General features: G+C 40.9%; 2 protein-coding genes across 2 annotated transcripts in view; one reads left to right on the top strand and one right to left on the bottom strand.

Moving 5' to 3' along the window:
* polr1d (RNA polymerase I and III subunit D) overlaps nucleotides 1-811 on the bottom strand; it is a 35,993-nt gene extending 35,182 nt beyond the window's left edge. Inside the window, exon 1 of the mRNA XM_070882971.1 lies at nucleotides 440-811. Coding sequence (XP_070739072.1) covers nucleotides 440-604 — 165 coding nt within the window. The 5' untranslated portion in view covers nucleotides 605-811. The remainder of the gene's footprint in view (nucleotides 1-439) is intronic.
* On the top strand, nucleotides 767-18,866 carry sybl1 (synaptobrevin-like 1). The gene is made up of 8 exons (XM_070882970.1): nucleotides 767-965; nucleotides 2,567-2,730; nucleotides 4,422-4,479; nucleotides 5,774-5,911; nucleotides 10,147-10,237; nucleotides 13,219-13,286; nucleotides 14,175-14,267; nucleotides 16,347-18,866. Exons 2-8 carry the CDS (start codon nucleotides 2,585-2,587, stop codon nucleotides 16,413-16,415), a joined length of 663 nt encoding a protein of 220 aa, XP_070739071.1. The 5' UTR covers nucleotides 767-965; nucleotides 2,567-2,584; the 3' UTR covers nucleotides 16,416-18,866.
* Nucleotides 18,867-27,264: the final 8,398 nt, after the last annotated feature.

Raw genomic sequence — 27,264 nt, 5'->3', positions numbered from 1 at the left:
GATAAGGGGATAAGGGGAGCAGGCAGGGAAGTGGAACTGAGTCCATGATTAGATCAGCCATGATCTTATTGAATGGCGGAGCAGGCTCGAGGGGCCGTATGGCCTACTCCTGCTCCTATTTCTTATGGTGCCACATGGAATGGTTGAAACAAATAGTATTGATACATTTAAGGGGAAACTTGATGCATACACGAGGGAGAAGGAACTAGAGGGGAAGGGGTAATTAGAGTCGGATGGGGACGGCTCCTGTGGAGCACAAACACCAGCATAGACCTGAGGGGCCGAACGGCCTGTTACTGCGCTGTAGATTCTATATAATTGTAGATTCTGTGTAGCTATTAGTTCAATAAGCGTAATTCTCTTACACGCGAACTTATTACTCTACAGATAGTCTGTAGGCTGTATAGATTCTCCCAGTACATCAATACATTATGCTCACCACTTCCAAGACCGGTTTCTTTGCCCCCTCGGTCGTTGCCATGCTCACGCTGCCGCTCTGTCTCAATTCGGTTCCACTGTAGTCGGCGCACACATTGTACGTCACTCCAGGTCGCATGATCCGCACGGGATGCTGGGAGTTATAGTTTCTTGTGAGCCAACACATCCACTTCGTCTCGAAGACCCTCTCCGCGCAGGATGCTGCGCCGCGCAGTCATCAGAAAGTACAAATTCCATTTTTTTCAGAATAAAAGTTCCCTTTCGGACAGCTCTCGCGCGTTAACAAGGCTCCGATTAATGCCAATCATTATTTCTGGGCACAAACTACATTTACCACAGTTCCGGCCTCGGCTGCTGTTTTGTGCTGCGTGGCAACGCTTCAGACCTGCACATGCGCAGTATGTAAAGGCAGGGATCGCCAATCAGTGAATGCGCAGTCAGACAGGACACCTGACCGGAAGTGTGTACAGAGGGAGTTGTTTCAGGACAACAAGGCCTGGGACAAGAGGAAGCAGTGGCTCGGGGAGGTAGGTAGCCCTGGCAAACTGGGATTTTCAGTTGGACTGCAGCAAAAGTGTAATAGTGGATGTAAGGTTTTCCTTTTCTGTCCACTTTCACAATGAAAATGCTTAACAGTATCGTTATAGCACAGCTTCCAATCTGAGATATTTATTTAGGGTGCACACTCAGTCAGGTGTCAAAGATGTAATTAATTAATTGAGAGTATAGACTATAAGCTTTGTATTGTTACAAAGTACTTCGTTTATTCTATTTGTTGTAAGACTTGCCATTAAACAAACTATGTATATTGTTGTGAAATGCGATGGTTGTGCAGAAATGAAAGAGTCACTCGAAAGGGGAATGAGTTGGAAGATCTGTTTCAGACTCTTTTTCCAAACTTGGGTTTTGTGTGGGAGAGCATTTAGAGCTATATAATATGAAAATGAGTTGCTGATAATTATAGGTCTGTCACTGTTGGGAGTAATTTGTGATGAATTAAGCCATTATACCACTTGTATAAAACTCTTACAGTCCCTCCTTTGGTGTTTTAGTGCCAATATACTAAGTAATCTTGTGAAGGGTGAGATAAAATGAGATGTTGTCCCTATTTGTGTTTTTTTTGTGATGACTAACTTTTTTGTTTTTACTTTTGTCCTGAGTTTGCATAATTTACTGGGGTACATTATGGCTTGGTATTGGTTCGGTATAGTTAGGGTCTGTACTACTGTGTGTTGGATAACTATCCTCTTTTGGATTGGCTGTTGAGTCTATGTTGAAACAAATAACAAGGTTATATTTTTTAGAGAATGAAAGCAAAACTTGAAATTGAAAATCTAATTTTTGGACCTACATTAAAATAAATACTAGGCAAGGGGAGGAGAGGGTAGTAGGGTCAGAGGTTGGTTGTTCTATCAGTGCATGAGATTTGGACAAAGTAAAATGTGTTTAAAGTCCTTCATTGCCTTGCTGACCATATCTCAATGTCTGACCCTACTACCCTCTCCCTCCTTCCCAAACACACTACCTCTGATTTTGGCCTTTTTTTTGCATTCTCCTCCCTTCACCGATCATTGGCAGCTGTGTCTTTAGCTACCTAACCCTCAATCTGAAATTCTGCCTCTTGACCTCAGTTTCTCTTTCTTCACCCTGCCTGCCCCCCCCTTTCAGAACCTCCTTAAAACCTATCCCTGACCAGACATTTGGTGACTCCTAATATCTCCCTTGGCTTTGCATTTGTTTTTTTTTTTGTTTACAGCTTTGTTTTGTCTGAATTGCTTTGGGATATTTTTCTACATTAAAGATGCTATAGAAATAAAAGTTGTTGATGTATTGCAAGTTTCTGTCAGAATATTCATGGCTGATGTCCCATTCTCGGCCTGAAAATTAATGTTAAATACTCTGTTCCATTTTGTATGCCAGTTTGAGTTTGTGCTGCATATGCAATATTTTAAGTCTGTGTTCAATTTGTTTAGCCACCTCCTGGGTAGGTATGTATAGATCAAATAAGTTTAAAACTATTTTCACCCCTTAAGATGTGAATGCAGATAAGAATGTGGTAGGAGTATTTAATCTGTTTATGAAGTGTAGTGATTGCAGGTTAACTGCAATGCAATTTTGTGTCTTGTAGCACCTTTTCAGAGGAGCCATGGCTATCTTGTTTGCAGTAGTTGCAAGAGGCACTACCATCCTTGCAAAGAATGCCTGGTGCGGAGGGAATTTTTTGGAAGTGACTGAACAGATACTATCGAAGATTCCATCAGAAAATAATAAGCTGACTTATTCCCATGGAAAGTAAGTCTGTGAATCCTGGGTCTGAGAAGGGTGTAAGTACTAGAATCAGTGATATATGTATAGTCTTAGAACTTTACAAGTGCTGAATTATTTCCAGTATGTATTGGAGCATTGCTTTGTGAGCATTACATTCTACAACAACCCTTCATGTAAGCTAACCCCATTTTTTCTCAATTTTATGGTTACTAAGGGTGTTCTTGTTTTTGTATCTTCACACTCTTTTCTATTGGAGACTATTGTGAAGTAGTGGAATGATTTACTACTGCTAAGCCAACAATACACTTTGCTTACTACGGTGAGGGATTTAAATGCTTTCCCATTTTAGGCACCCGTCAACTAGTCTGGGGTTGAGTTATAACAGCTGTTAGATGCAGAGTAACGTTGTTTTGACTCTGCTTCATTAGCGTTGCTCAGCATCAAAAAAATACCCCTCTTGTACCAATGTAACATTTCCCATATCAGCTTATCTGTGGCCTTTGAGTAAGAATGCAAAGTTAATGCATAACTTTGTGCATTTATGTAATGAGCCCAAATTCATTTTACATTGATATTGGGGAGGAGAGACTTTCATCCACACAATCAGAGCTGGGTTTGAACTCATGATTGAGGTGAAAGGACAATGCATGGCATTGTACCATTAAATCCCTTCCAAGCTTTATAAGTTTGTTTTAAAATATCTTAAATGTTCTATAACGTGAAGCTGTATGGTAAAAACTTGCTAGTTGTAATAACCAATTGCTAACCTGTAACAGGATGTGGATTCATGACTTTTACTAGAGCTTTCTGACTCCTTCCAGTGTCACAACCTTGTAATACAATCCTTGCCAGTGTGAGGTCTGGTCTATCACCAAGACCACTGTCTTCTACATTTGGAAAATTCTGTTTTATTGTCACCTTCATCTACACCTTGCATCATCTGATAGTCAACTTTTCTAATGCTGGTCTCATTGGTCTCCTCCACCCCTCACAAGCTTCACTTAATTGAATTCAGTTCCCGAAGCCTTCTCCTTCACTAAATTCAACGCGCTCATTGACTTCCCACCCTTCCTCCAAGGCTTTCCTGGTTCCTTGTGCCCCAGGGAATCAATTTGAAAATCCACAAACTCCCCGCAAGCTATTTGAGTATTCTTCAGCTATGCCAAGCATGTACCCTGCTTTCTTCTGACACTGAGCTAGTGCTTGTTCCCTGACTTACTCTTTTTTTTCTCTCTCTCTCTCTCTCTCTCTCTCTCTCTCTCTCTCTCTCTCTCTCTCTCTCTCTCTCCCCTCCACTTTCAACCATTATACATCTGTCCACTAGCATTTGTCTCCAAAACCACTTCAACTTGCTACATCTCCCTGCCGTCAAAAGTCTCAAATCTATCTCTCTGACCGCATCTTTCATCTCCTGACTTAAATTTCTTAACTTCTTGCTAGATGGACACCTCTCGCTTTGTAAATTGCTCAGACATTGTAAGTGAAAACGTTGCATATAACTACAGATATTGCTCTGTTATACAGGTATGAGCTAATGTTCATGTGCATCTAAATAGTTGCAGAATTATGCATTTCTTCTTCCCTTCCACCCACTTGTCACACTGCAAATTATTGTAGCAAGTTCTGTGACTAATCATTGCTAAGTGAATACTATAAACTGTTCAGTTTAACCAGCTGTTGTTGCATACTAACCAATTTCTTCTCCTTTTCCACAGTTATTTATTTCATTATATTTGCCAAGATAGGATAATATACTTGTGTATCACAGATGATGTAAGTATGAAATGGAAACAAGTAACCTTTGGGAGTTTAGCAGCATGTGGTTAAACGTGGTGTGTCTGTGTATGGTGGTTGTTCAAACGGCACTCATTTTTGGTTCTGCAAATGAGTTTATGCTTTTAGTGAACAGATTGTTATTTAGAAATTGCATTGACCGTTTTCTTGGTATGTTGTAAGAATTCAGTTTAATCCAGATGTCAGTCTCTAGGCGTTTATGTCTTGAGTGTAGTGATAATGTTAGGTAGGGGGAGGAGAGGATAGCCCTATTGGTGTTGGGAATTGTGCTGACATTCACTCTTGTGTTCTCCATAGTATAACTATAAGAGTCCTTTGAAACTTTTCAAATGCTAGAGATTCATTTAATTAATTAAAAATATTGGCCCAGAAATTCCTCGAGGTCTTCCCCCGGGCAATTGCCTCCTCGCTGGAGATTTTTTACAAATTTACCTGGTGGTCTAGGAGGTGCCCTGATTTCCGATGGGGAAGCCTTCTCCTCCCACGCTGCGAAGCGCGCTCCCGCCCAGATGGTTCCGACGCAGAAGATGCAATCACGTGTGGGTAGTTCACAGGTTCCCATTAATAGCACTGAGACGCGCGTATTTACGAGTTCTCAATGCTATTAATGGGAACAAAACCAATTACACAATAATAAAACAGACCACACATATTTAAAATTAATTGAAATTAAAGTTATTATGCCTTTGTAAAAAATATATTCCCGATTTTTAAGTTTTTAAAATTATGGTTAAAAATAAATTTCCCGTAGTGGGGAGGGTTTTTAACAAACTGTTTATAATTTTATTTTACAATTTGTGTTTTTTAAAACACTTCGTGTAAAAATAGGCTATGCACCTGCTTTTTCAGGCGCAAGATTTTTGAGGACATTTGCTGGGCAAGATATGGGTAAATGGCCCAATCTTGCCCGTACAAATGTCCTCGCTCCCGATCTGGCTATGCATTGCGTGCTGAAAACCGGCTTTTCCGATGCCTTCCTGGGTCCATAGAAACTTCGTAGGGACCCGGGACGTCGGAATTTCCACACCATAGTTTCTATTTCACTTTTATTGGAGTTATCCCTGGAGCCCTGGCCAATATTTATCCCTCAATCAATATAACAAAAACAAATTATCTGGTCATTATCACATTGCTGTTTGTGGGAGCTTGCTGTGCGCAAATTGACTGACTCGTTTCCCATATTCCAAAAAGTATTAAATTGTCTAAAGCGCTTTGAGATGTCTGGTGGTCGTGAAAGACGCTACATAAATGTAAGGTTTTTTTTTCTCTTCAGGATTTTGAACGATCAAGAGCATTCACCTTTCTAAATGAAATAAAGAAAAGATTTCAGACCACATACGGTTCAAGGGCACAGACAGCATTGCCTTATGCAATGAACAGTGAATTCTCCAGCGTCTTGGCTGCACAAATGGTGAGTGCGCCAACTTTCAATTTACGCCGTGTAAGGATGAATTAGGAACAGGGAAAGGACAGTTGTGTTCCCTGTGAGAAAAATCTCCTGATTGAAAGATGGACAGTTTGTTCTCTCTACCAGTTAAAACATCGAAATGTAGAAAGGCTGCTCATTTCTTCCAGCTCCTATTTGTGCCTTAACTTTCTTTCTTGCTGTCTCGCCCATCCTCATGTCCCACTACTCTCTGACAAATCAAGAATTGTTTTGATTTCTTCCTTTTATACTTCAATTCAGTCAGTTAATTTTTTGCCCCTAGACAGTCTATTCCAAAAATTTTAAGGAGTAACTTGTTTGCAGCTTCTTGTACTGTAATCACCACCTCTTGAGTGCTATGGTATGTTATCCTTTATTACAAAGGGATTGGAGTATATGTGTAAATAAGTCTTGGTACAGTTATATAGGGCCTTGGTGAGACCACACCTGGAGTATTGTGTACAGTTTTGGTCTCCTTACCTGAGGAAGGATATACTTGCCTTAGAGGGTATGCCACAGAGGTTCATTAGATTGATTTCTGGGGTGAGGGGATTGTCCTATGAGGAGAGATTGAATACACTAGACCTATATTCCCTCAGTTTAGAAGAAATGAGAGGTGAGCTTTTGATAAGGTCCCACATGGTAGACTGGTCATGAAGGTTAAAGCCCATAGAATACAGGGCAAAGTGTCAAGTTGGATCCAAAATTGACTTGGAGGTAGGAAGCAAAGGGTAATGATTGGATGTTTTTGTGACTGGAAGGATGTTTCCAGTGGGGTTCTGCAGAGCTCAGTACTGGGACCCTTGCTTTTTGTGGTATATATCAACGATTTAGATTTGAATATAGGGAGTATGATTAAGAAGTTTGCAGACGACACAAAAATTGGCTGTGTGGTTAATAATGAAGTGGAAAGTCATGGGCTGCAGGAGGATATCAATCTACTGGTCAGATGGGCAGAGCAGTGACAAATGGAATTTAATTCCGAGCATGGCAAATGCAGTATAATGTGGATAAATGTGAGGTTATCCATTTTGGGGGCAAAAAACATGCAGGCAGAATATTATCTGAATGGTGGCAGACTAGGAAAAGGGGAGGTGCAAGGAGACCTGGGTGTCATGGTTCATGTAAAGAAGGCAAATGGTATGTTGGCCTTCATAGCTAGGGGATTTGAATATAGAAGCAGGGAGGTCTTACTGCAGTTGTACAGGGGCTTAGTGAGGCCTCACGTGGAATAGTGTTCAGTTTTGGTCTCCTAGTCTGAGGAAGGATGTTCTTGCTATTGAGGGAGTGCAGCGAAGGTTCACCAGACTGATTCCAGGGATGGCTGGGCTGTCATATGAGGAGAGACTGGATCAACTGGGCCTTTATTCACTGGCGTTTAGAAGGATGAGAGGGGATCGCATAGAAACATATAAGATTCTGACTGGACTGGACAGGTTAGATGGAGGAAGAATGTTCCCGATGTTGGGGAAGTCCAGAACCAGGGGACGTAGTCTTAGGATAAGGGGTAGGCCATTTAGGACTGAGATGAGGAGAAACTTTTTCACTGAGTTGTTAACCTGTGGAATTCCCTGCCGCAGTTGATGCCAGTTCACTGGATATATTCAAGAGGGAGTTAGATATGGCTCTTGCGGTTAAGGGGATCAAGGGGTATGGAGAGAAAGCAGGAAAAGGTTACTGAAGGAATGATCAGTCATGATCTTATTGGATGGCAGTGCAGGTTCGAAGGGCCAAATGGCCTACTCCTGCACCGATTTTTCTATGTTTCTAAGTGTGAGGTGATGCACTTTGGGAGGGCTAATAAGGAAAGGGTGTACACATTAAGCGGTAGGCCACTTAATAGTGTAGATGAACAGAGGGACCTTGGAGTGCTTGTCCACAGATCCCTGAAAGTAGCAGGCCAGGTGGCTAAGAAGGCATACGGAATGCTTGCCTTTATTGGCCGAGGCATAGACTATAAGAGCAGGGAGGTTATGCTTAAATTGTATAATATATTGGTTAGGCCACAGCTGGAATATTACGTACAGTTCTGGTCGCCGTATTATAGGAAGGACGTGATTGCACTAGAGAGGGTGCAGAGGAGATTTACTAGGCTGCTGCCTGGAATGGAGAATCTTAGTTATGAGGACAGATTGGATAGGTTGGGTTTGTTCTCATTGGAACAGAAGAGGTTGAGAGGAGACCTCATTGCGGTGTACAAAATATTGAGGGGTCTGGACATAGTGGATAGTAAGGATCTATTTCCATTGGTGGAGGGGTCTATTACGAGGGGACATAGTTTTAAGGTGGCTGGTGGAAGGATTTGAGGAGGGGGCTTCTTTACGCAGAGGGTTGTGAGGATCTGGAACTCGCTGCTTGGAAGAATGATGGATGCAGAAACCCTCACCACTTTTAAGAGGTGGTTGGATGGGCACGTAAAGTGCGGCAGCCTGCAGGGTTATGGACCTAGAGCTGGTAATTGGGATTAGATTGGATGACCTTTTGTTAGTCGGAGCAGATATAATGGTAAGTACTGCAGGGAATAGAATACGGCCAGGGTGATCTCCTGGACTAGTTTCGATTGCCTGGATGGGTCGGAGAGGAATTTTCCCAGATTTTTTTCTCCCTAAATTGGCCTGGATTTTATATAGTTTTTGCCTCTCCCAGGAGATCACATGGCTCCGGTTGGGGTGGAGTGTAGAATGTTTTAGTATAAGGGGTGTCGCAGTTGTGGTGAGGCAGATTGGTTAGGCTGGGTGCTCTTTGCCTTTCCGTCAATGTTCATAGGTTTATATGTAACCTTTAGGCCTCTTGACCAAGGGCCGTGTGACTCTTTGTCGGCCGGTGCGGACACGATGGGCCGGAATGGCCTCCTTCTGCGGTGTAAATTTCTATGTTTTTATCTTATTGAAACATATAAAATTCTTAAAGGGCTTGACAGGATAGATGCTGGGAGGATGTTTCCCCTGGCTTGGGAGTCCAGAACCAGGGGTCACAATCTCAGAATAAGGGGTTGGCCATATAGGACTGAGATGAGAAATTTCTTCACTAAAGGGTTGTGAATCTTTGGAATTCTCTACCCCAGAGGGCTGTGGATGCTGAGTTGTTGAGTATATTCAAGACTGAGAACGATAGACTTTTGGATACTAAGCGAATCAAAGGATATGGGGATAGTGTGGGAAGGTGGAGTTGAAGTAGATGATCAGCCATGATTTTATTGAATGGCAGAGTAGGCTCGAAGGGCTGAGTGGCATACTCCTCTTATGGTATGTTCTATCCAGTGATACCCTCCCATGGAATATGTGCAGGTATTCCTCCGATGAGAACAAAATCATGAGTAACTGATGCTTGAATATTGTGCCCACACTCTTTGTCTAGGCTTACACATGGAGAATAGGACTAGAGTCTTCCTGGCCCAGTGTAACTGGGTATGTGCCTTCAGGAGAAAGAGAGATTTATTATCGCTCTGCTCTGAATCTGTTGTCTCTATCTTAAGTCTAATGGCAACTGTTATCACTACTGCTTTAAATAATGTCTGTAGATGAAATATTTTAGTTAAATTGGATAGTCACTTCTGTATGAATAATATGCCATAAAGTGAGGATTGTATGAAGACTAGAATGGTATAAACTAGGACGGTTGTGTGAGGAACAGGATGACATTCATTGATGGAGAAAAATATGGTATGATTCCAAACACAATATATAATTGAGTTGTTCATAGAACTGGAAACTATCCCATTATTGACCCTGGTCTCTATGTACATCAAGTTTACTTTGTTTCTGTAAATGGTCTTGAGTGAAGACATTAACTCTGAAGTTATGTGAACTTACCCATTGATCCTATAGTGTAATAATGGGTTATCTCAACAAAATCATTCATTATATTATTGAATAGGTTTACTGTAACTGTAGATACAAGAGATTCTGTTTTTTTTTATATAGTTGATACTATTGAATGTTACTGACCACTTATGATGTCACTGCCTCCAGCACAGTTTATCCAATATTACCCTGATTTTATAACAAAACATTCTTTGGCATAGGGAACAAGGGAAACGGGAAGAGATGTTGATACTGGGTTCAAATTCTGGGTTGGCAGGCATTCAACACAAGCTGTTTTCCTTGTAATTGGATGTCTGAACAACAACAGCTCCAATGTAGAGTGTCTACTTTGGTGTTGTGAATATGCATTTGAAATTTTGAAATAGAGGGCATTGAATTTGTCACATGTGATTTTAGAAACACTTGTCAGAAAACAAGAACTCGGATCGCATTTCGGAGACTCAAGCACAAGTAGATGAGTTGAAAGGAATCATGGTCCGAAATATTGGTATGTATGAAAATGGAGGTGTATATAGCTTTCAATTTTCTTGAGTCTTAAGTCATTGCACATGACGAGTTCTCACAGGCTGGCTGTTTTATAACTAATCAAGTAAGATTTGTGATAACTCCTTATTGAAATACACCAGTACCTTTGTCCCAAGAGAGTTGTAGAACTTGTGTGGTGACTTGATCCCCATGATAATGCTGCTTTAAGGCACAATGTTAATGTGCTAACATGAGGTGTAATTGGACTATCAGTTGTTACTATTTTTGTATCTTTGCCTGTTTCCAGTGTTTGTGAGTGTCTTAAATCAATCTTGTATAATTAAAATCCTCATTGCGAATCTTCCCTGTTGACTTCAATATGTGTGCTTCGTTTAATTTAAAAAAAAATACAAAATGCTGGAAACACTTAGTAGGTCAGGCAGTATCCATGCAGAGAGGAAGATAACTTTAACGTTTCAACTGATCTTTTTTCAGTCCTGATGAAAAATTGTCGACCTTGCCTCCCTCTCTACAGATGTTGCCTGACCTGAGTGTTTCCAGCATTTTCTGTTCTTATTTCAGGTTGATATCTGCGGTATCTTGCTTTTAGTTAAATTTTCAAGTCTTTTTAATTCTTTGTTTTCAGTTAGTGTTCCTAGAAAGTGGAGAATAGTTTGTGCCAAGGACGTTAATGATCGGGAATTAGAAAACACATTGTGCAAAGTGTAGTGGTATTTGTATTAAAGCGAGGCGGAGAGATCTCGTGATTAAATTTTTTTTAAATTATGACCACAGTTGCAAGATTGAATCAGTTTTTTATCACTTATCAGTGAGGAATTCTAAAATGACCTTGAAAGAGAACTAACCTTTAGTCCACTATCACACACACAAATAACGTGACTTTTGTGAACATTTAGTAAAATGACTAGTTCAAAGAAAGTTGAGTAAATATGAAGGAGAAACTACTCAAACTTGCATTATTCTAACTCTATATCTTTGATTTATTGATTGCTTTCCAAGCTCAGCAAATACTCGCCTAGCTCCCTCTCATTACACAAGATTGCTATAATATTCTCCCAACTTCTCTGCTATCCTATCCTTGTTCAATTTCCCCTTTCACATAAATTGTTCCATCCATGGCCTCCTCCTCAACCTTGCCATCTCTTGTGACCTCTATGCTCTTGATCACTGACTAGGCTGTCTCTGACTTTAGCCTAGTGTGTCTTCATGCCCACAACTCTTTACCAACCCCAACATCTGTCCCTGGGGGGGAAACTCATCAGTGAACAGAGTCATTAATTCACTCATGAACTCATTGCTGCTGCTTCTCTTGGTTGTCTACTCATTATGTTACTTCTGCCACTGTTAACTGCTCCATTGCTCCCTCTACTCTGCCTTTGTTCCCACCAGATCATCATCCATCCTTACTATGTTCCTCTGCTACAGTCCCCATCTTCACACACAACTAATCTAAACATTCATGGCCAGATTTGTCTCTGCTGTGTTAAGCCCTACTGTGCCTCACAGCCTCAGGAATATCCTCCTCTGACTCCAGGATGATCCTGAGGGGGGAGGACTATCTATGGCTCCTTTGCTGCATGATGAGTCACTGACTCAAACTCATCTCATCTCCCCAACCCTTGCAGCTTCCCCTCAATACTTAAGTGCAGAGTGTATATTTGTTTTTCTATTGAGACAATCTGTGTACCATCTGCCTTTTCTTCCTCTCCCCAATGCTGTTGACCTACCTTCCCTACCTATAATCCTCTTGTCACTCTGCAATTTCTCTCCCATCTCCTTTCCACCCTTTCCAACCCCTCTCAGCTCATCTCTTCTAAGATTCACCTCCCACTCCCTTCATCCTTTCCCCATTGAACGCTTGACTGCTTAATTACCTCCCTGATGCTCATGCTTGCTGAATCATAAAATGGCTCGGGAACATTTCCTTCCCTTACAAAACCAGGGATACCCTCAATACAGCCGTGCAGTCCAACTAGCATGCCACCTCTACCATCCTTTTCCCCTCTAAGGCCCTCGAATGTGTCATCACCACCCAGTTCCATCCCTATCTCTCCCAAAACTCTCCAAATCCCCTCCAATCAGTTTCTGTCCTGCTCACAGCACCAAGACTACCATTGACATGTCATCCCTCTGACCTGTCCACAACATTTAATAAATACGACCACCACATTTTCCACCATTATCATTCTTTTGTTGCCCAACTCCATAGGGCTGAGATGGCATTAACCACTCTTGCATATCTGAACCCAACCACCATATTTCCCTCAATGTTGCCTTTTTCTGCACTATTCAGAGATGAGTTTCCCCCCGCCCCATAGACCTATATTCTTCCTCATCTATATGATTGCCATTGGTGTACTGTTTAACACAGTGGCACTTCAAACCCAACCTCCTACCCATCACCAAGACCAATTATTTGAATCTCTGCAACATCACCCACCTCCACCCCTACCTTACTTCCACTGCTGCTGAAATCTTTTGTGCATGCTTTTGTCACCTCTAGATTCTTATCTTAAGTCCTCCTTGCTGGCCCCCATCTCTTTCAACCCCCCCCCCCCCGGCCCCAAACTCAACTCCAATTTGTTCAAAACTCAGTTGCCTGTAACCTGTCCCATGCCACGGCCCACTCCTGCCCTTGCTGACCTACGTTGGCTCTCTCTCCAGCAGCGCATTGAATTTTAAAGCCCTCCTCTTCAAATCCCTCCAAGGCCTCACCTTACCCTAACTTTGCATCCCATCCTACACCCTTCATAACATCCACCACACCAGGTAAAGCACTGTGGGATGTTTCCTACATTAAAGGCAAGTTTTTGGAATTAATTTGAAATCTGTTAGCATGAACAAGTTGCTGAAAACTATGCTGTGGATAAGAATAAAATTGGATTTCAGTCTGAAATATGCTGATTTCATAAATCTTCTGTCACTTTGTTGCTTTGATTTCTTTGTGACATGACTTGACCTGGAAACTGTTCCAATGCACAGATTTGGTGGCACAAAGAGGAGAAAAATTAGAGTTGCTGATTGACAAAACTGAGAACTTAGTGGATTCTGTGAGTATCTAGTGCCTTTCTTAGAATAACTTGAACTAAAATACAAAGCCAAATTTTGAGCTCTAGGATGATTTCTAGAATGTTCACCTTGTAAACATGGATGAATTCTGAATAACCACTGTTTATGGTTGAGGGTGGAAGAGTGTAATATTGAGTGTTGCTCATTAATGGGAGAGGGGTCCACGTGAGTGTTCAATTCCATGGTTAAAAGTTCATCTTTGTTCCCTGATCACCTCCAAAAACTATATTTTGTGTAGAACGGGAAGTTATGATCATGGCCCCTTTACATTACAAGGCTGCCATTAATTTACTTTACAATACTGCTGACAAAGTAATGAGGTGGAACCCCTGCCCCTCGAGGTACCAAGAATTATCAAGGTGACTTACCCCCTTGCTCTCTTCCGACCGCCGCGTGCCCCCCCCCCCCATGTCTTTGGAGGAAGCCAATAGCACGTGTGTTCTGTTTGCTGACTCTACAGATCTTCCGTCGACCCTGGGGAAGATTTGGGCCAGAAATCAAATTGTGCATCGAGGCTTTCAAGCAATTGTGCATATAGAGATTAAACTTGTCTGTGAAGTGCAGTCTTGGTCTGGAAATTGGGGAGGGGTGGAGAGAATAGTTTGAAACTGCAAATATGACTGGTGCATTATTTATGAATTCTTATCCTTGCTGTGTTGATTTTCTCCTTGTAATATGTGCAGTTATTGTATTGGTGTTTGCCCTTGGTTTTCAAGCACTAAAAGGAAGGTTTGAGTGGTGAACACCTCCTGCCTTGCCCCCTGCCCCTGCCCCCCCAACACAAGATGTGCTCATGCAAAGCATTCATTTTACATATTTTCTCCGCTCTGTTTGGAATCAAAAATCAAATGTAAGTTTTTTTTTTGTAGTCAGTCTCATTTAAAACCACCAGCAGAAACCTGGCTAGAGCGATGTGTATGAAAAACCTCAAGCTGACGATCATTGTTGCCATTGTAGCAATCGTAAGTACATTTCTCTCTTGTTTGTAATGTAGGTGCCTTTAGGGCTTACAAAACAATGTTCATGAACTCTTACAATGCTTCCCTTCTCTGAAATCCATTAGTACAAAAAGTCCCCTGTTGGGGCCCTGTACATGGTGTTTGGAGTGTCGTAGTCTAAAATTGGTTCCTCAGCTGCATTGCCAAACTCTTAATTTTTCCTTCCCCTTTGATATGGCTTACAAAGGGATTGAGTTTCTAATGGAGAAAATGGAACAGGTTTAATTTTGATACAGCTGACCCAGCTATAGGTTCAGTCTCCTCAATGTGTACTTCTTCTAGGCGGTCCCTCATATCGAGGATGACTTGTTTCCACACCAAAAAGGGATGAGTTCACAGGTGTTTCAATGAAGGACTTGACATTCCAGATCCTGAACTACATTTTGAAGGGTGGAAGATGCCTGTGCATGGATTTTTTTTTTAAACGTGTAGTGACCGTTGCACACCAGCCACCCTTGACAGAGCTAGGTCTTGTACCAGTGGCAAGGATTAGCCAAGATGACTGAAGACCAGCTGTGCTGCATGGACCTAGTGTAGGCTGGCTCATGCTGCCCCTGGGCCCTCTTCTCTTCTGGGCCCCAAACGCATGCCTCTCTCGTCGCTCTATAATCTCTTGCCGCTCCTTTGCCCCAACCTCGCCGCTCCTCTGCTGCTTGCCGCGCCTCCTGCTGTACCTGCCCACGCTCCAATCAATGACCCCAACCCCGGTGACGTCCAATCCAGTCACCCCCTCCAAGTCGCCGCCCGCCTGCGCTGCTACCCGAAGTGCTGTCGCACCTCCGTTTCTTCCACGTTCAAATAGCCCTAGTCAAGGAATAAATCTGCACGTGACAATTTCCATGTCAAAAATGCTAACCGTGCAAGTTTTCTGTGTGTCTTTTTTCATGTTACAATTTTAATTTCTCCTTTTTATAGCTCAAAATCCAATATTTATTTCTCTTCCTGGAGAATGGAATTTCCATGAGAGTCTCATTCAAAGTTTTTTGAGGCAGGTGGTGACTTAGATGAGGGCTGATTCATGTAGTTTAAAAGACTGCTTACTCCAAGTGAGAACCTCTGCAATCTCAAAGTGCTGAAGTAATTTCATATGACCTCCCATGTGCACACTGACTATGTAATTTATATTTAAGTCCTTCTTGTGATGGGATTGTTTTGAGCCTTTAAAATGTTATTTCCCCTCTTTTTTTTAAATAATGCCCAATTTCCTTGGACCTAAGTGGAGTGAGGAAAGTACCAGCACAGGACAATGTAGAGAAAAGCACCAGCACGATAATTAAGTTTTACTGCTACCAAGTTTCCACAAATGTTATGAAAGGTATTCTTGGTGGTGAAAGCTCTCAATTGTTGGTGTTGAGCTACTTAAGTATTGGTTAAGGGCCTATTCAGAATGTTGTGCTTTCCTCAAACATAATCAGTAGTGTCTGTATTTTTTTTAACTCTTGCTGAAATCAAGAGTATTAGAGAAAAAGTCTTTCAACTCAAGTGCGTCTACTCAGTTGGCCTAACATTCAATTCTTAATAGAACTCTCAATTCCCATTCTGTAACTACTGCAGTTGTTCATTGCTGAAGATCTTTTTTAATAAGCAAGTTCTTTGCCTGGAGCTTTTTATTGGGGGAAAAGTGGATTTCAAGAAGGAAGAACACGAAAATTAGTATTTCTCCCCAGATTGAACTGCACAATAAATTTAGTGTAATGGAACCTCTGTATATGTCTTGAAGTCAGAAAACCCTATCGCTTTCAGTGGTATGATTTTTGTCCCTGCTTTACGTGTAATTTCTACTTGTGGCTCAGTGTCAAATTTTTATCTCCTGATAATCCTGTACTTGTGATACTTGACATTTCACTACGTTCAAGGTGCTATATAAATACAAGTTGTTGTAATGTTGACAAGTTTTCCTGCTCAGTCTTTCCTCTCCAGTGTGCTGCTCATCTGTTGTAAGTGCTATTGTGTCTTGTTTAGTGAAGGGATGGGGGGGACGCAAAGGGAAAGTAGCCTGTGTAAATGTGCTTTGTGATATTAACTAAATATCTTATGTTGCAGGTTGTCATTTACATCATTGTGTCTGCAGCATGTGGCGGTCTGTCATGGCCAACCTGTGTCAAGAAGTGAGTTAAGAACCATAGTCCTATTGGTCAGAGAAAAACTGAGAAACCTAGTTTTAACCACTGGCACGAGGATTTCATTGGGGATCTGCGTGTAATATTTCATCTCTTCTGCCTCCAAATACCATGCATTGAAAGGCTATAGTTTCTGCTTGCCTTATATTTCAGACATTTTTATACTTTTCATATTAATTGAAGGAGTTACTGCATTGCAACTGAAATACAAAACCATATTTTATTCTTGAGATTGTATTCAGTGATTGTGAAATAAAGATTGTTCTAATAACTTTTAAAACATTAATATAGTGCATTACTTTGATTTAAATCAACCTGTTGAGCACTTTCTAAAATTGTATGCAGAGATTCTACTGTCATCACTGTCCTTTAGAGCAGCACTAAGCCAATTGTGATTATCTTTCTTTTCTCTTCTGTTCCCTCCCCCACCCCCCACTTCCCGCAGTAAAATCTGTTGAGAATGATGCAACATCCTGAATTGTCTGGGTGGAAACAGGGAATGATGATGCTTCCTCTGAACTGTCCAGGGGTGTTGAACATCTGTCCACCTCTATGTAAATTGGGGGACTGGAATGCTAAATAGCTCTGTTTCACAACAGCTTAGAAAGTGTATGAAGTGTTGCATATCTTCAGAACTGAGGTTCAGTATTAAGCAAAAGTAAGGACATGCAGAAAGAAGCCATAATAAATGGCAATCCTTCCTGGACTAATGTAAAAATGTAAATAAGTTTCTTATGCCAGTCACCTGGCCACTATTTATATACAGTACATCTCAGCAAACAAGTTATAGCAGGTGTGGTGCAAATACTGTGGTTATTGTGTACCTAAATGACTAGTAATGCTGCTGTATGTAGAGCTTCTATTAACCAAACTTATTTGTATATATTTTTTTTTATAGTTCACATTGTGTGTGTCTGTGCTGCTTTGATCCCTTTACAGACTGAATAAGAGTGTCAATTTAAATGTTTGAGATTTTTTATAAAACAGCCTGAACTGGATTCTTGAGCAGCCCCTAGATGCAGTCTCTATCCATGTTTCTGGACCCAGAGGCAAAAAGCTCCTTTAAAATTGTGACACCACAAGTTCCTGTCATTATGTAGACTTGGACAAATCACTAAGCTTTTCAATAGATAGAGAATATCCAGGGACTTGTGATTTCATTGTTTTTTAAAAAGTGGCGGCACTGCCTTTTCATACCAGAGATCTGACTTCACAGCCATTTCAAGGGAAGGTCACCCCTCTCTCCATATTTCTGATGTGAAGGATTGGGTGACCATGAATAAGAACACTGCCCCTTTCAATTGTGGGATATAAATTTATATCTAGCTCAGCTATGAGATGAAACTAGTAAGGCTCCTAGCTAGAGTGGACGGCCAGTTTTAGTCCAGTTCCCAGTGCATATATTTCACTGATAGAATCTCATCAGAACTACATGCAAGAAAGTCCTTTTATTATTTTTCATTTGATTTGCATCGCCAAAACACTTGAATCACAATTGTGCCAATCGTCAGGTAAAATGCTGTGGAGAATGGTTCCTGTTAATCAATTGGTCCATGTTTGGTAGAGAGGAATGTAGCATTTATATTGTTTTGTATCAATATTGGAATAACAAGATGGGAGGGTTGCATCAAAGTCTCAGCCTGTGATTATAAATAGAATTTCTTAAGAGCTATTGTCAAGCATAAATCATAGCCTGCCAGCAACTGGGTTCTCAGTTAGGGCCAAAACACTGTGTTCTCATATGTTGTGCTTGTATTTTAGTTCCATGTTTTAATGACATCGGTTAATGAATACCCACCTCTAAAGAATCTGCTCAATGGGCTGTGGCATTAGTGTTGCAACTTATGTTTGGGCTGCCATATCCTTGCCTTTAACAAGCACAAATTTACAAAAGGAGGGCTTTATTTGAGTTAACTTGTGATCTCTGGGGCAAGTGTATTACTTTAAGTTGGTGACAATTACTTGTTTTACCCAGATTTATGCTTGGGTTCCTTCTATGTTTTTTTTCGTACTTTTAAATGCATCTCAAGCAGTGTGTAGACCAAAGCAACACTAGATGACATAAAAGCGGTATTTAATTTTAATTAATGGTAATAACCCTAGTCCTTCATGTAGTTCACTGGTACGTCCCATGCCTCATCATACTGATATGCCCACACTTTCACTAACACTTTCCAATATATTCCATGGTTTATAGGTCTTGTTAATAGAAGATTCATGTGAAACCAAACTGCACCCATGCCACACCATCCTCAGAGGATGAGTATTCAGATCACTGTTCAAGTTTTAAAACTGCACAAAACAGGAATGTATGAAATCATAAAATCTGCTCGTTAACGTTAGATAACAATTGTAATTATATAAATTGTGGCTGTGTATGAGAAGCTTTTGCCCTTGTACTTTGCATTATATTGAATGGTAAAAATAAATTGTTTAAACAGAACTATGTGGATTGAATTTGTTGACATTTTGTTTGCTTTGACAATTATTGCTGTACAGTAGTTAAATTTAAGTGTGTGTGAAGCTGTGGAGTATAAGCCTATCTGGACACCTTGGTTTCTCTGGAGCACACTGGTGACTCTGTATTTGGAGCGTTGTCCAATTCTGCACAAATCATCCCGTGGAGGGAGGTGGGGGGGTAGATTTTATTGCATATAGCCACACATTTGCATTGGTAATTACATTACTACAATCCATATTTTTAATGACTAAACTCAATTATTGAGGTACTGGATCATTGGTTAATTGATCCTTTACAAAGCAATAAACAGATATTTTGTGCTTGAATGTTAAGCTAACAAGGGTTTAATATGGCCTCACTTTAAAACCTTCATATGTAGCTTGTTTCCTGTTGTGTGCTAAATTGCATTTTTGAAATTTGAAACTATTTGCAATCAAGTGTATTGGTGGTGATAGCATGAATTTTAAAGTATGATTAATCCTTGGCCTGCTGCAAAGCTCGAGGAAATAATTGAGCTTTTCAGTTTGTGCAACACACACTCAAACTGCATTTACACTATGATCATAGCAACAATGTGATTGCAGTTTTGCTTTGCACCAATAATTAGTCTCAATGTAGCCTGAATCCAGAGTCATAGCATGCCCTGATACCAGATCAAACTTGAAGGAATCTATGTAAAATTTGAGAATGAGGATTGACAACATTGAACAGTTTACCACACTATTCTCCTTCAATGCCTCTCCTGTCATCCAATTCCATGGAACTACCCTTGCACTCCTACCCTTTTGAGAACCACTTCAGCAATGGTAAATACAAGTTTTTCTCTTGTCCACCATCACTTCCAGATCCCCCAAAATCTATCCTTTGCCCCATCTTCTGAATCTATTTGCTACCCTTGGTGACTGCATCCATATGAATGAGATCCACTTTCACGCAGTGATGATACTCAGCTCTACCTCAATGTCTCCATGCTGTCAAATTGCTTGACCAACATAGTCTGAGATGAATAATTGATTCCTCCAGCTGATCAGGAAGACAAGCTATGGTCTTTGGAGTGATACCTTGCTGCTCCATTGCACCCCACTCTCTTTCTCTCTCTCTCTCTCTCTCTCTCCTTTTCCCCCCCCCCCGCAAAACTGCAAATTTCAAGAAAAGGACTTAATAGTAGGCCATTTGACCCCCTTGAGCCTACTCTGCCATTCAATGACTGATCATCGACCTCAACTCCCCTTGCCTACACTAGCCCGATATCCCAAAAATCTATCAATCTCAGGCTTGAATATGCTCAATGACTAAGCTTCCACAGCCTGAGTAAATACATTTCTCCATCTCAGTCCAAAATGGTTGACCCCTTATTCTGAGACTGACTCCTGATTCTATCCTCCCTGCATATACCCATCAAGCTTTAAGAATTTAGTATATTTCAAAGAGATCACCTCTCATTCTTTTAAATTCTCAAATTATAGGCCTAGTCTCCTCAGTAGGACAATTCCTCCTATCCCAGGAAACAGTCCAGTGAATCTTTGTTGCACTCTCTTATGGCAAATATATCCTTCCTTACACAATACTCCAGATCGGGTCTCACCAGGGCCCTATATAATTGCAGTAAGAGGTCTTTAATCTTGTACTCAAATCCTCTTGTAATAAAGGCCAACATTTTAATTGCTTGCATGTTAATTTTGTGATTCAGGTAAAAACAGTAGTAGTGATGTTGGGGAGGGCATCAAACATGAAATTAGGGGTGCATGCAATAAAGGTACAGCAGTTGTAATGGGTGACTTTAATATGCACATAGATTGGGCTAGCCAAACTGGAAGCAATATGGTGGAGGAGGATTTCCTGGAGTGCATAAGGGATGGTTTTCTAGACCAATATGTCGAGGAACCAACTAGGGGGGAGGCCATCTTAGACTGGGTGTTGTGTAATGAGAGAGGATTAATTAGCAATCTCATTGTGCGAGGCCCCTTGGGGAAGAGTGACCATAATATGGTGGAATTCTGCATTAGGATGGAGAATGAAACAGTTAATTCAGAGACCATGGTCCAGAACTTAAAGAAGGGTAACTTTGAAGGTATGAGGTGTGAATTGGCTAGGATAGATTGGCGAATGATACTTAAGTGGTTGACTGTGGATGGGCAATAGCAGACATTTAGAGACCGCCTGGATGAATTACAACAATTGTACATTCCTGTCTGGCGTAAAAATAAAAAAGGGAAGGTGGCTCAACCGTGGCTATCAAGGGAAATCAGGGATAGTATTAAAGCCAAGGAAGTGGCATACAAATTGGCCAGAAATAGCAGTGAACCTGGGGACTGGGAGAAATTTAGAACTCAGCAGAGGAGGACAAAGGGTTTGATTAGGGCAGGGAAAATGGAGTACGAGAAGAAGCTTGCAGGGAACATTAAGGCGGATTGCAAAAGTTTCTATAGGTATGTAAAGAGAAAAAGGTTAGTAAAGACAAACGTAGGTCCCCTGCAGTCAGAATCAGGGGAAGTCATAACGGGGAACAAAGAAATGGCGGACCAATTGAACAAGTACTTTGGTTCCGTATTCACTAAGGAGGACACAAACAACCTTCCGGATATAAAAGGGGTCAGAGGGTCTAGTAAGGAGGAGGAACTGAGGGAAATCTTTATTAGTCGGGAAATTGTGTTGGGGAAATTGATGGGATTGAAGGCCGATAAATCCCCAAGGCCTGATGGACTGCATCCCAGAGTACTTAAGGTGGCCTTGGAAATAGCAGATGCATTGACAGTCATTTTCCAACATTCCATTGACTCTGGATCAGTTCCTAGCGAGTGGAGGGTAGCCAATGTAACCCCACTTTTTTTTTTTAAAAAAGGAGAGAGAAAGCAGGGAATTATAGACCGGTCAGCCTGACCTCAGTAGTGGGTAAAATGATGGAATCAATTATTAAGGATGTCATAGCAGCGCATTTGGAAAATGGTGACATGATAGGTCCAAATAAGCATGGATTTGTGAAAGGGAAATCATGCTTGACAAATCTTCTGGAATTTTTTGAGGATGTTTCCAGTAAAGTGGACAAAGGAGAACCAGTTGATGTGGTGTATTTGGACTTTCAGAAGGCTTTCGACAAGGTCCCACACAAGAGATTAATGTGCAAAGTTAAAGCACATGGGATTGGGGGTAGTGTGCTGACGTGGATTAAGAACTGGTTGTCAGACAGGAAGCAAAGAGTAGGATAAATGGATACTTTTCAGAATGGCAGGCAGTGACTAGTGGGGTACCGCAAGGTTCTGTGCTGGGGCCCCAGCTGTTTACATTGTACATTAATGATTTAGACGAAGGGATTAAATGTAGTATCTCCAAATTTGCGGATGACACTAAGTTGGGTGGCAGTGTGAGCTGCGAGGAGGATGCTATTAGGCTGCAGAGTGACTTGGATAGGTTAGGTGAGTGGGCAAATGCATGGCAGATGAAGTATAATGTGGATAAATGTGAGGTTATCCACTTTGGTGGTAAAAACAGAGAGACAGACTATTATCTGAATGGTGACAGATTAGGAAAAGGGAAGGTGCAACGAGACCTGGGTGTCATGGTACATCAGTCATTGAAGGTTGGCATGCAGAAAGAAAATGGCATGTTGGCCTTCATAGCGAGGGGATTTGAGTACAGGGGCAGGGAGGTGTTGCTACAGTTGTACAGGGCCTTGGTGAGGCCACACCTGGAGTATTGTGTACAGTTTTGGTCTCCTAACTTGAGGAAGGACATTCTTGCTATTGAGGGAGTGCAGCGAAGATTCACCAGACTGATTCCCGGGATGGTGGGACTGACCTATCAAGAAAGACTGGATCAACTGGGCTTGTATTCACTGGAGTTCAGAAGAGTGAGAGGGGACCTCATAGAAACGTTTAAAATTCTGACGGGTTTGGACAGGTTAGATGCAGGAAGAATGTTCCCAATGTTGGGGAAGTCCAGAACCAGGGGTCACAGTCTAAGGATAAGGGGTAAGCCATTTTAGGACCGAGATGAGGAGAAACTTCTTCACCCAGCGAGTGGTGAACTTGTGGAATTCTCTACCACAGAAAGTAGTTGAGGCCAATTCACTAAATATATTCAAAAGGGAGTTAGATGAAGTCCTTACTACTCGGGGGATCAAGGGGTATGGCGAGAAAGCAGGAAGTGGGTACTAAAGTTTCATGTTCAGCCATGAACTCATTGAATGGCGGTGCAGGCTAGAAGGGCTGAATGGCCTGCTCCTGCACCTATTTTCTATGTTTCTATGTTTCTAAAAGACCCCTCGGAACACCAACATTTCCTAATCTCACCATTTAAAAAAAAATACTGCTTTTCTATTTTTCCTACCAAAAGATCCTATAGTTGCTGCTTCCCTGTCAAACTGATTGCTTGACATAACTGGTGCCCCAGTTACACCTGTAACTCAGGTTAAATTAGGTTACACATTAGACAACACATACATGTTTTTAATTGAGAGCGTTAGGGGCCGATGGGCATCAGGCACTCTCCCCTCCTGTTTTTGGTCATTACTAATATAAGCCTCAACAGTGTTACAGATGACTTGATGGGAGCTTGCATTTTTTTTCCAAAAAAAATCAGTATGTTGAGTAATCCCACCTCGCTTTGATGCAGCTGCCTTCTATTCTCGATATACAGTTTATCAATATGTCCACTTCCTCACGTCCACTCAAGTGTTAAAGGTTGTGAATTATTTCTCTATGGTATGGTTCTCACCTGCATTGAAGAGAGCAGCAACACCCTGTTACATTAAGATGTGAAAGCTTTCAATGATATATATAGTTTAATTTTTTGTGACATTTCCACACATTCTAAGTGACATTCATAACTACTGTAAAGCTCGGCTGGTAATCCTATAGCAATCCATGATAATGACGGAGCAAGCAAGAGCACAGGAGTTGCATAGAATGTACAGCACAAAAACAGGCCATTCAGCCCAACTGGTCTATGCTCCTTGCAAGCCTCCTGCCATCCTCTTCATCTAACCCTACCTGCATAACCATCCAGGCCTTTCTACTTTGTGTTTATCTAGCTTCCTGTTAAATGCATCTATGTTGTTCACCTCAACTACTCCTTGTGGTAGCACATTAAACATTCTAACCACTCTGTGGGTAAAGAAGTGACTGTATATTTATAGCCTAGTTTTGGTGTTCCCCACAAGTGGAAACATCTTGCCGAATCTACCCAAACAAACCCTTTCCTAATGAAGACCTCTATCCAATCACACTTCAGCCTTCCCTTTTCTAAATAAGAGCCCCAGCCTGTTCAACCATTCCTGTTCAGTATAACATCGCCATTCTGATATTCTTGTAAAAATGTTTTGCACCATCTCTAGTGCCACTATATCCTTTTTATAAGATGGAGACCAACACTCTACACAGTACTCCTTGTGCCCAAGTGTGTTGAAATTTTCAGTATTTAGTACAGGATAAACAAAACTGCAGTCAACTACTGTGATTTAATGTTTTTCCAGATTAAGGGAAAATTAAAATTGCATTGACAAGTTATTTTTTTTTGAGACTTTGATGTGCTTGTTGATTCATAAATACTCATCATACTTCTGGTCTTAAGTTTATTTTAAAGACACTATTCATCTCTTCACTTTAATTCGCTCCATTCTGTAGCACTTTTATCTCTATTACTTTGTATATTTCTTAAACTCACCAAATTAAAACTGGGAAGTATTAAAACCTAACTACAATTGGACTTTGTGCTAATGAAACAAAGTATATAAATAAATAAATAGTTGGACTAATTCAAATGAGACACCCTTCACCTCCCTTTTCCCTTATAAAAATTGGTGTTTTCTTAAAGCAAACATTACTGTTAACTCCTCTAAACCCAGGTTTCATCATTAGCAATCATTAAAAGTACCGTCCCAACCTAAAATGTTGATTTCTGCTTAGGACTGAAGATAGTAAGATACAAATTAAACCCCAAAATGTTGCTTATTGAAACAAATTTTAGGAGGTCATAACTCAAGAACCTTAATCACTAAATTAATCAGACCTAAAGGGAGGATGCAAGTCAATAGTTTCACCAAGAAGGTTCAACCTTCCTCCAATTCTGCTCAAAGTTGGGAATCTGAGGGTACAATCCTGCTCCAGTTCCAAGTCTCAAGAATGTTCTTGATCTAATAGCTACTGTTAAGGAAAATGCTGACTTAGTTACAGTTGGGACACAGAAAATGTGCCCCATTAATTCTTTAATGGAGATAATAACTCAAAATCTGATTCTTGCTTTGCAATATAGGACATTGAGCGCCAAATGAAGCTTTGTATAGTTTAACTGGCCGTCAGTCCCACACTTTAAATGACACTGTATGGCCTCAAACCAAGTCTCAAAGGAGCTTTTGCAACTGTTAGTACAGGTAGAATGTGTTATTAATCTGGGCACAATAGAATACAACTATAGAATAGCATTTTGAGAAACTGTATACAGAAAATTTCAACTATGTTTTAGCTTCTACTGGACATTATCTACTTGCTTTCTCCCAGCCATTACCTGCTTTAGGATCTTCACACAATGTAGATTTATAGACTCTGGATGTCACCATCTTCATGTATGAATGATTTTAAAATCACTGGTGCAAATATCAATGTTGTAAACACTGCAATTTTAATGCAGCTGGATGTTCCTGTTTTAATCCATTTTAATAGATAATGCAAGTAAGAGGAGTCATATGTGTATAACTGATCAAACAAAAGAAATTCTGAGACCATTATAATCCTGATGAATCAGATGATCCAAGCACAATTGTCAGATTACTGTACAAGGGTTTGTAAAGTTATGTCGAATGAACCTAATTGATTCTTTTGAGCAAGTAACTCAAGTAGTAGACAAGAGAATGCCTATGGGGATGTAGTTTATATCAACTTCAAGGCATTTAATAAGGTTGCACAGAAAAGACTGTTCAACTAAAATTAAAGCTCATGGAATTGAAGGCAAATTATTGACCTGGTTAGGAGGTAGAAGATAAAGTAGGGATAATAGGTATGGAGATAGACGAGCAAATATGTAGGCACATTTAAGAAATGCAAAAACTATAGGGTAGTAATAGTAGGGGATTTCAACTACCCTAATATTAACTGGGATAAAGTTAGTGTGAAGGGTACAGAGGGTGCAGAATTCCTAAAATGCATTCAGAACTTTTTTTAGCCGGTATGTTGCAAGTCCAACAAGGAAGGGAGCATTTCTGGACTTGGTTTTGGGGCAAGTGGAAGGGGTATCAGAGAATTTAGGTGCTAGTGACCATAATTCAGTTAGATTTAAGATAGTTATGGAAAAGGACAAGGAGAGATCAGGAATAAAAGTTCTAAATTGGGAAAGCGCCAATTTTGCCAAGCTGAGTGGTGATTTAGCCATAGTGGACTGGTAACAGCTATTTGAAGGTAAATCAGTGTCAGAGCAGTGGTAGGCATTCAAGGAGATCCAAAGGGTTCAAATCAATTATGTGCCCTTAAAGAAAAAAAGGTGGGACTAACAAATCTAGAGCCTTCTGGATGTCTAGGGACATACAGGGTAGGATAAAGAAAAAAAAAGGGAGGCTTATGACAGATACAGAGGGCTAAATACTGCAGAATCTCTAGAGGTGTATAGAAAGTGCAGGGGTGAAATTAAAAAGAGCATGAAAAATTCTTGGCAAGGAAAATCCAAAGATGCTTTATAAATATATTAAAAGCAAGAGGATAACAAACAGGTAGGGTGTATTAGACACCATGAGGGTAATGTGTGTATGGAGGTGGGAGACATGGGTACGGTTTTTAATGAATACTTAAGTGTCTGCATTGTCCCTCTCTTTTGTGAAAGCAGACATAATCAGGGAGGAGGAGTGTGAAATATTAGATGAAATAAACAATGAGAGAAAGGAGGTATTAAGGGGTTTAGCAGCTTTGAAAGTGGATAAGTCCCCAGGCCCAGATGAAATTTATCACAAGCAAAAGAGAAAATAGCAGAGGCTCTGACCATCATTTTCCAATACTCTCTGGCTTCAGGTGCACTGCCAGAGGACTGGAGAATTGCTAATGTGGTACCTTTGTTTAAGGAGGGAGAAAGGGATAGACCGAGTAATTACAAGCCAGTCAGCCTAACCTCAGTGGTGGGAAAATTGGAAAAGATTCTGAAGGACAGGATAAATCTTCATTTAGAAGACACAGATTAATCAAGGTCAGCACGGATTTGTTAAGGGAAGTTGTGTCTGACTAACTTGATTTAATTTTGCGAGGAGGTAACCAGGAGGGTCGATGAGGGCAGTGCGTATGATGTAGTGTATATGAATTTTAGCAAAGATTTCAATAAGGTCCCACATGGCAGACTGGTAGCAAAAGCCCATGGGATCCAGGGCAAAGTCACAAGTTGGATCTTAAATTGGCTCAAAGGCAGG

The sequence above is a fragment of the Pristiophorus japonicus genome, chromosome 6, assembly GCF_044704955.1.
Source record: "Pristiophorus japonicus isolate sPriJap1 chromosome 6, sPriJap1.hap1, whole genome shotgun sequence".
Classification (NCBI taxonomy): Eukaryota; Metazoa; Chordata; class Chondrichthyes; family Pristiophoridae; genus Pristiophorus; species Pristiophorus japonicus.
The sequence above is the reverse complement of the archived record's forward strand: the minus strand, read 5'-3'. Positions and strand labels throughout refer to the sequence as shown.

What these genes read in the sequence shown, in the direction of transcription:
- sybl1 (XM_070882970.1), top strand. Translation starts at nt 2,585, where the DNA reads ATGGCTATCTTGTTTGCAGTAGTTGCAAGAGGCACTACCATCCTTGCA. An exon ending in CTGACTTATTCCCATGGAAA is followed by an intron (nt 2,731 to 4,421) that starts GTAAGTCTGTGA and finishes CCTTTTCCACAG; the next exon opens with TTATTTATTTCATTATATTT. An exon ending in ACTTGTGTATCACAGATGAT is followed by an intron (nt 4,480 to 5,773) that starts GTAAGTATGAAA and finishes TTTTCTCTTCAG; the next exon opens with GATTTTGAACGATCAAGAGC.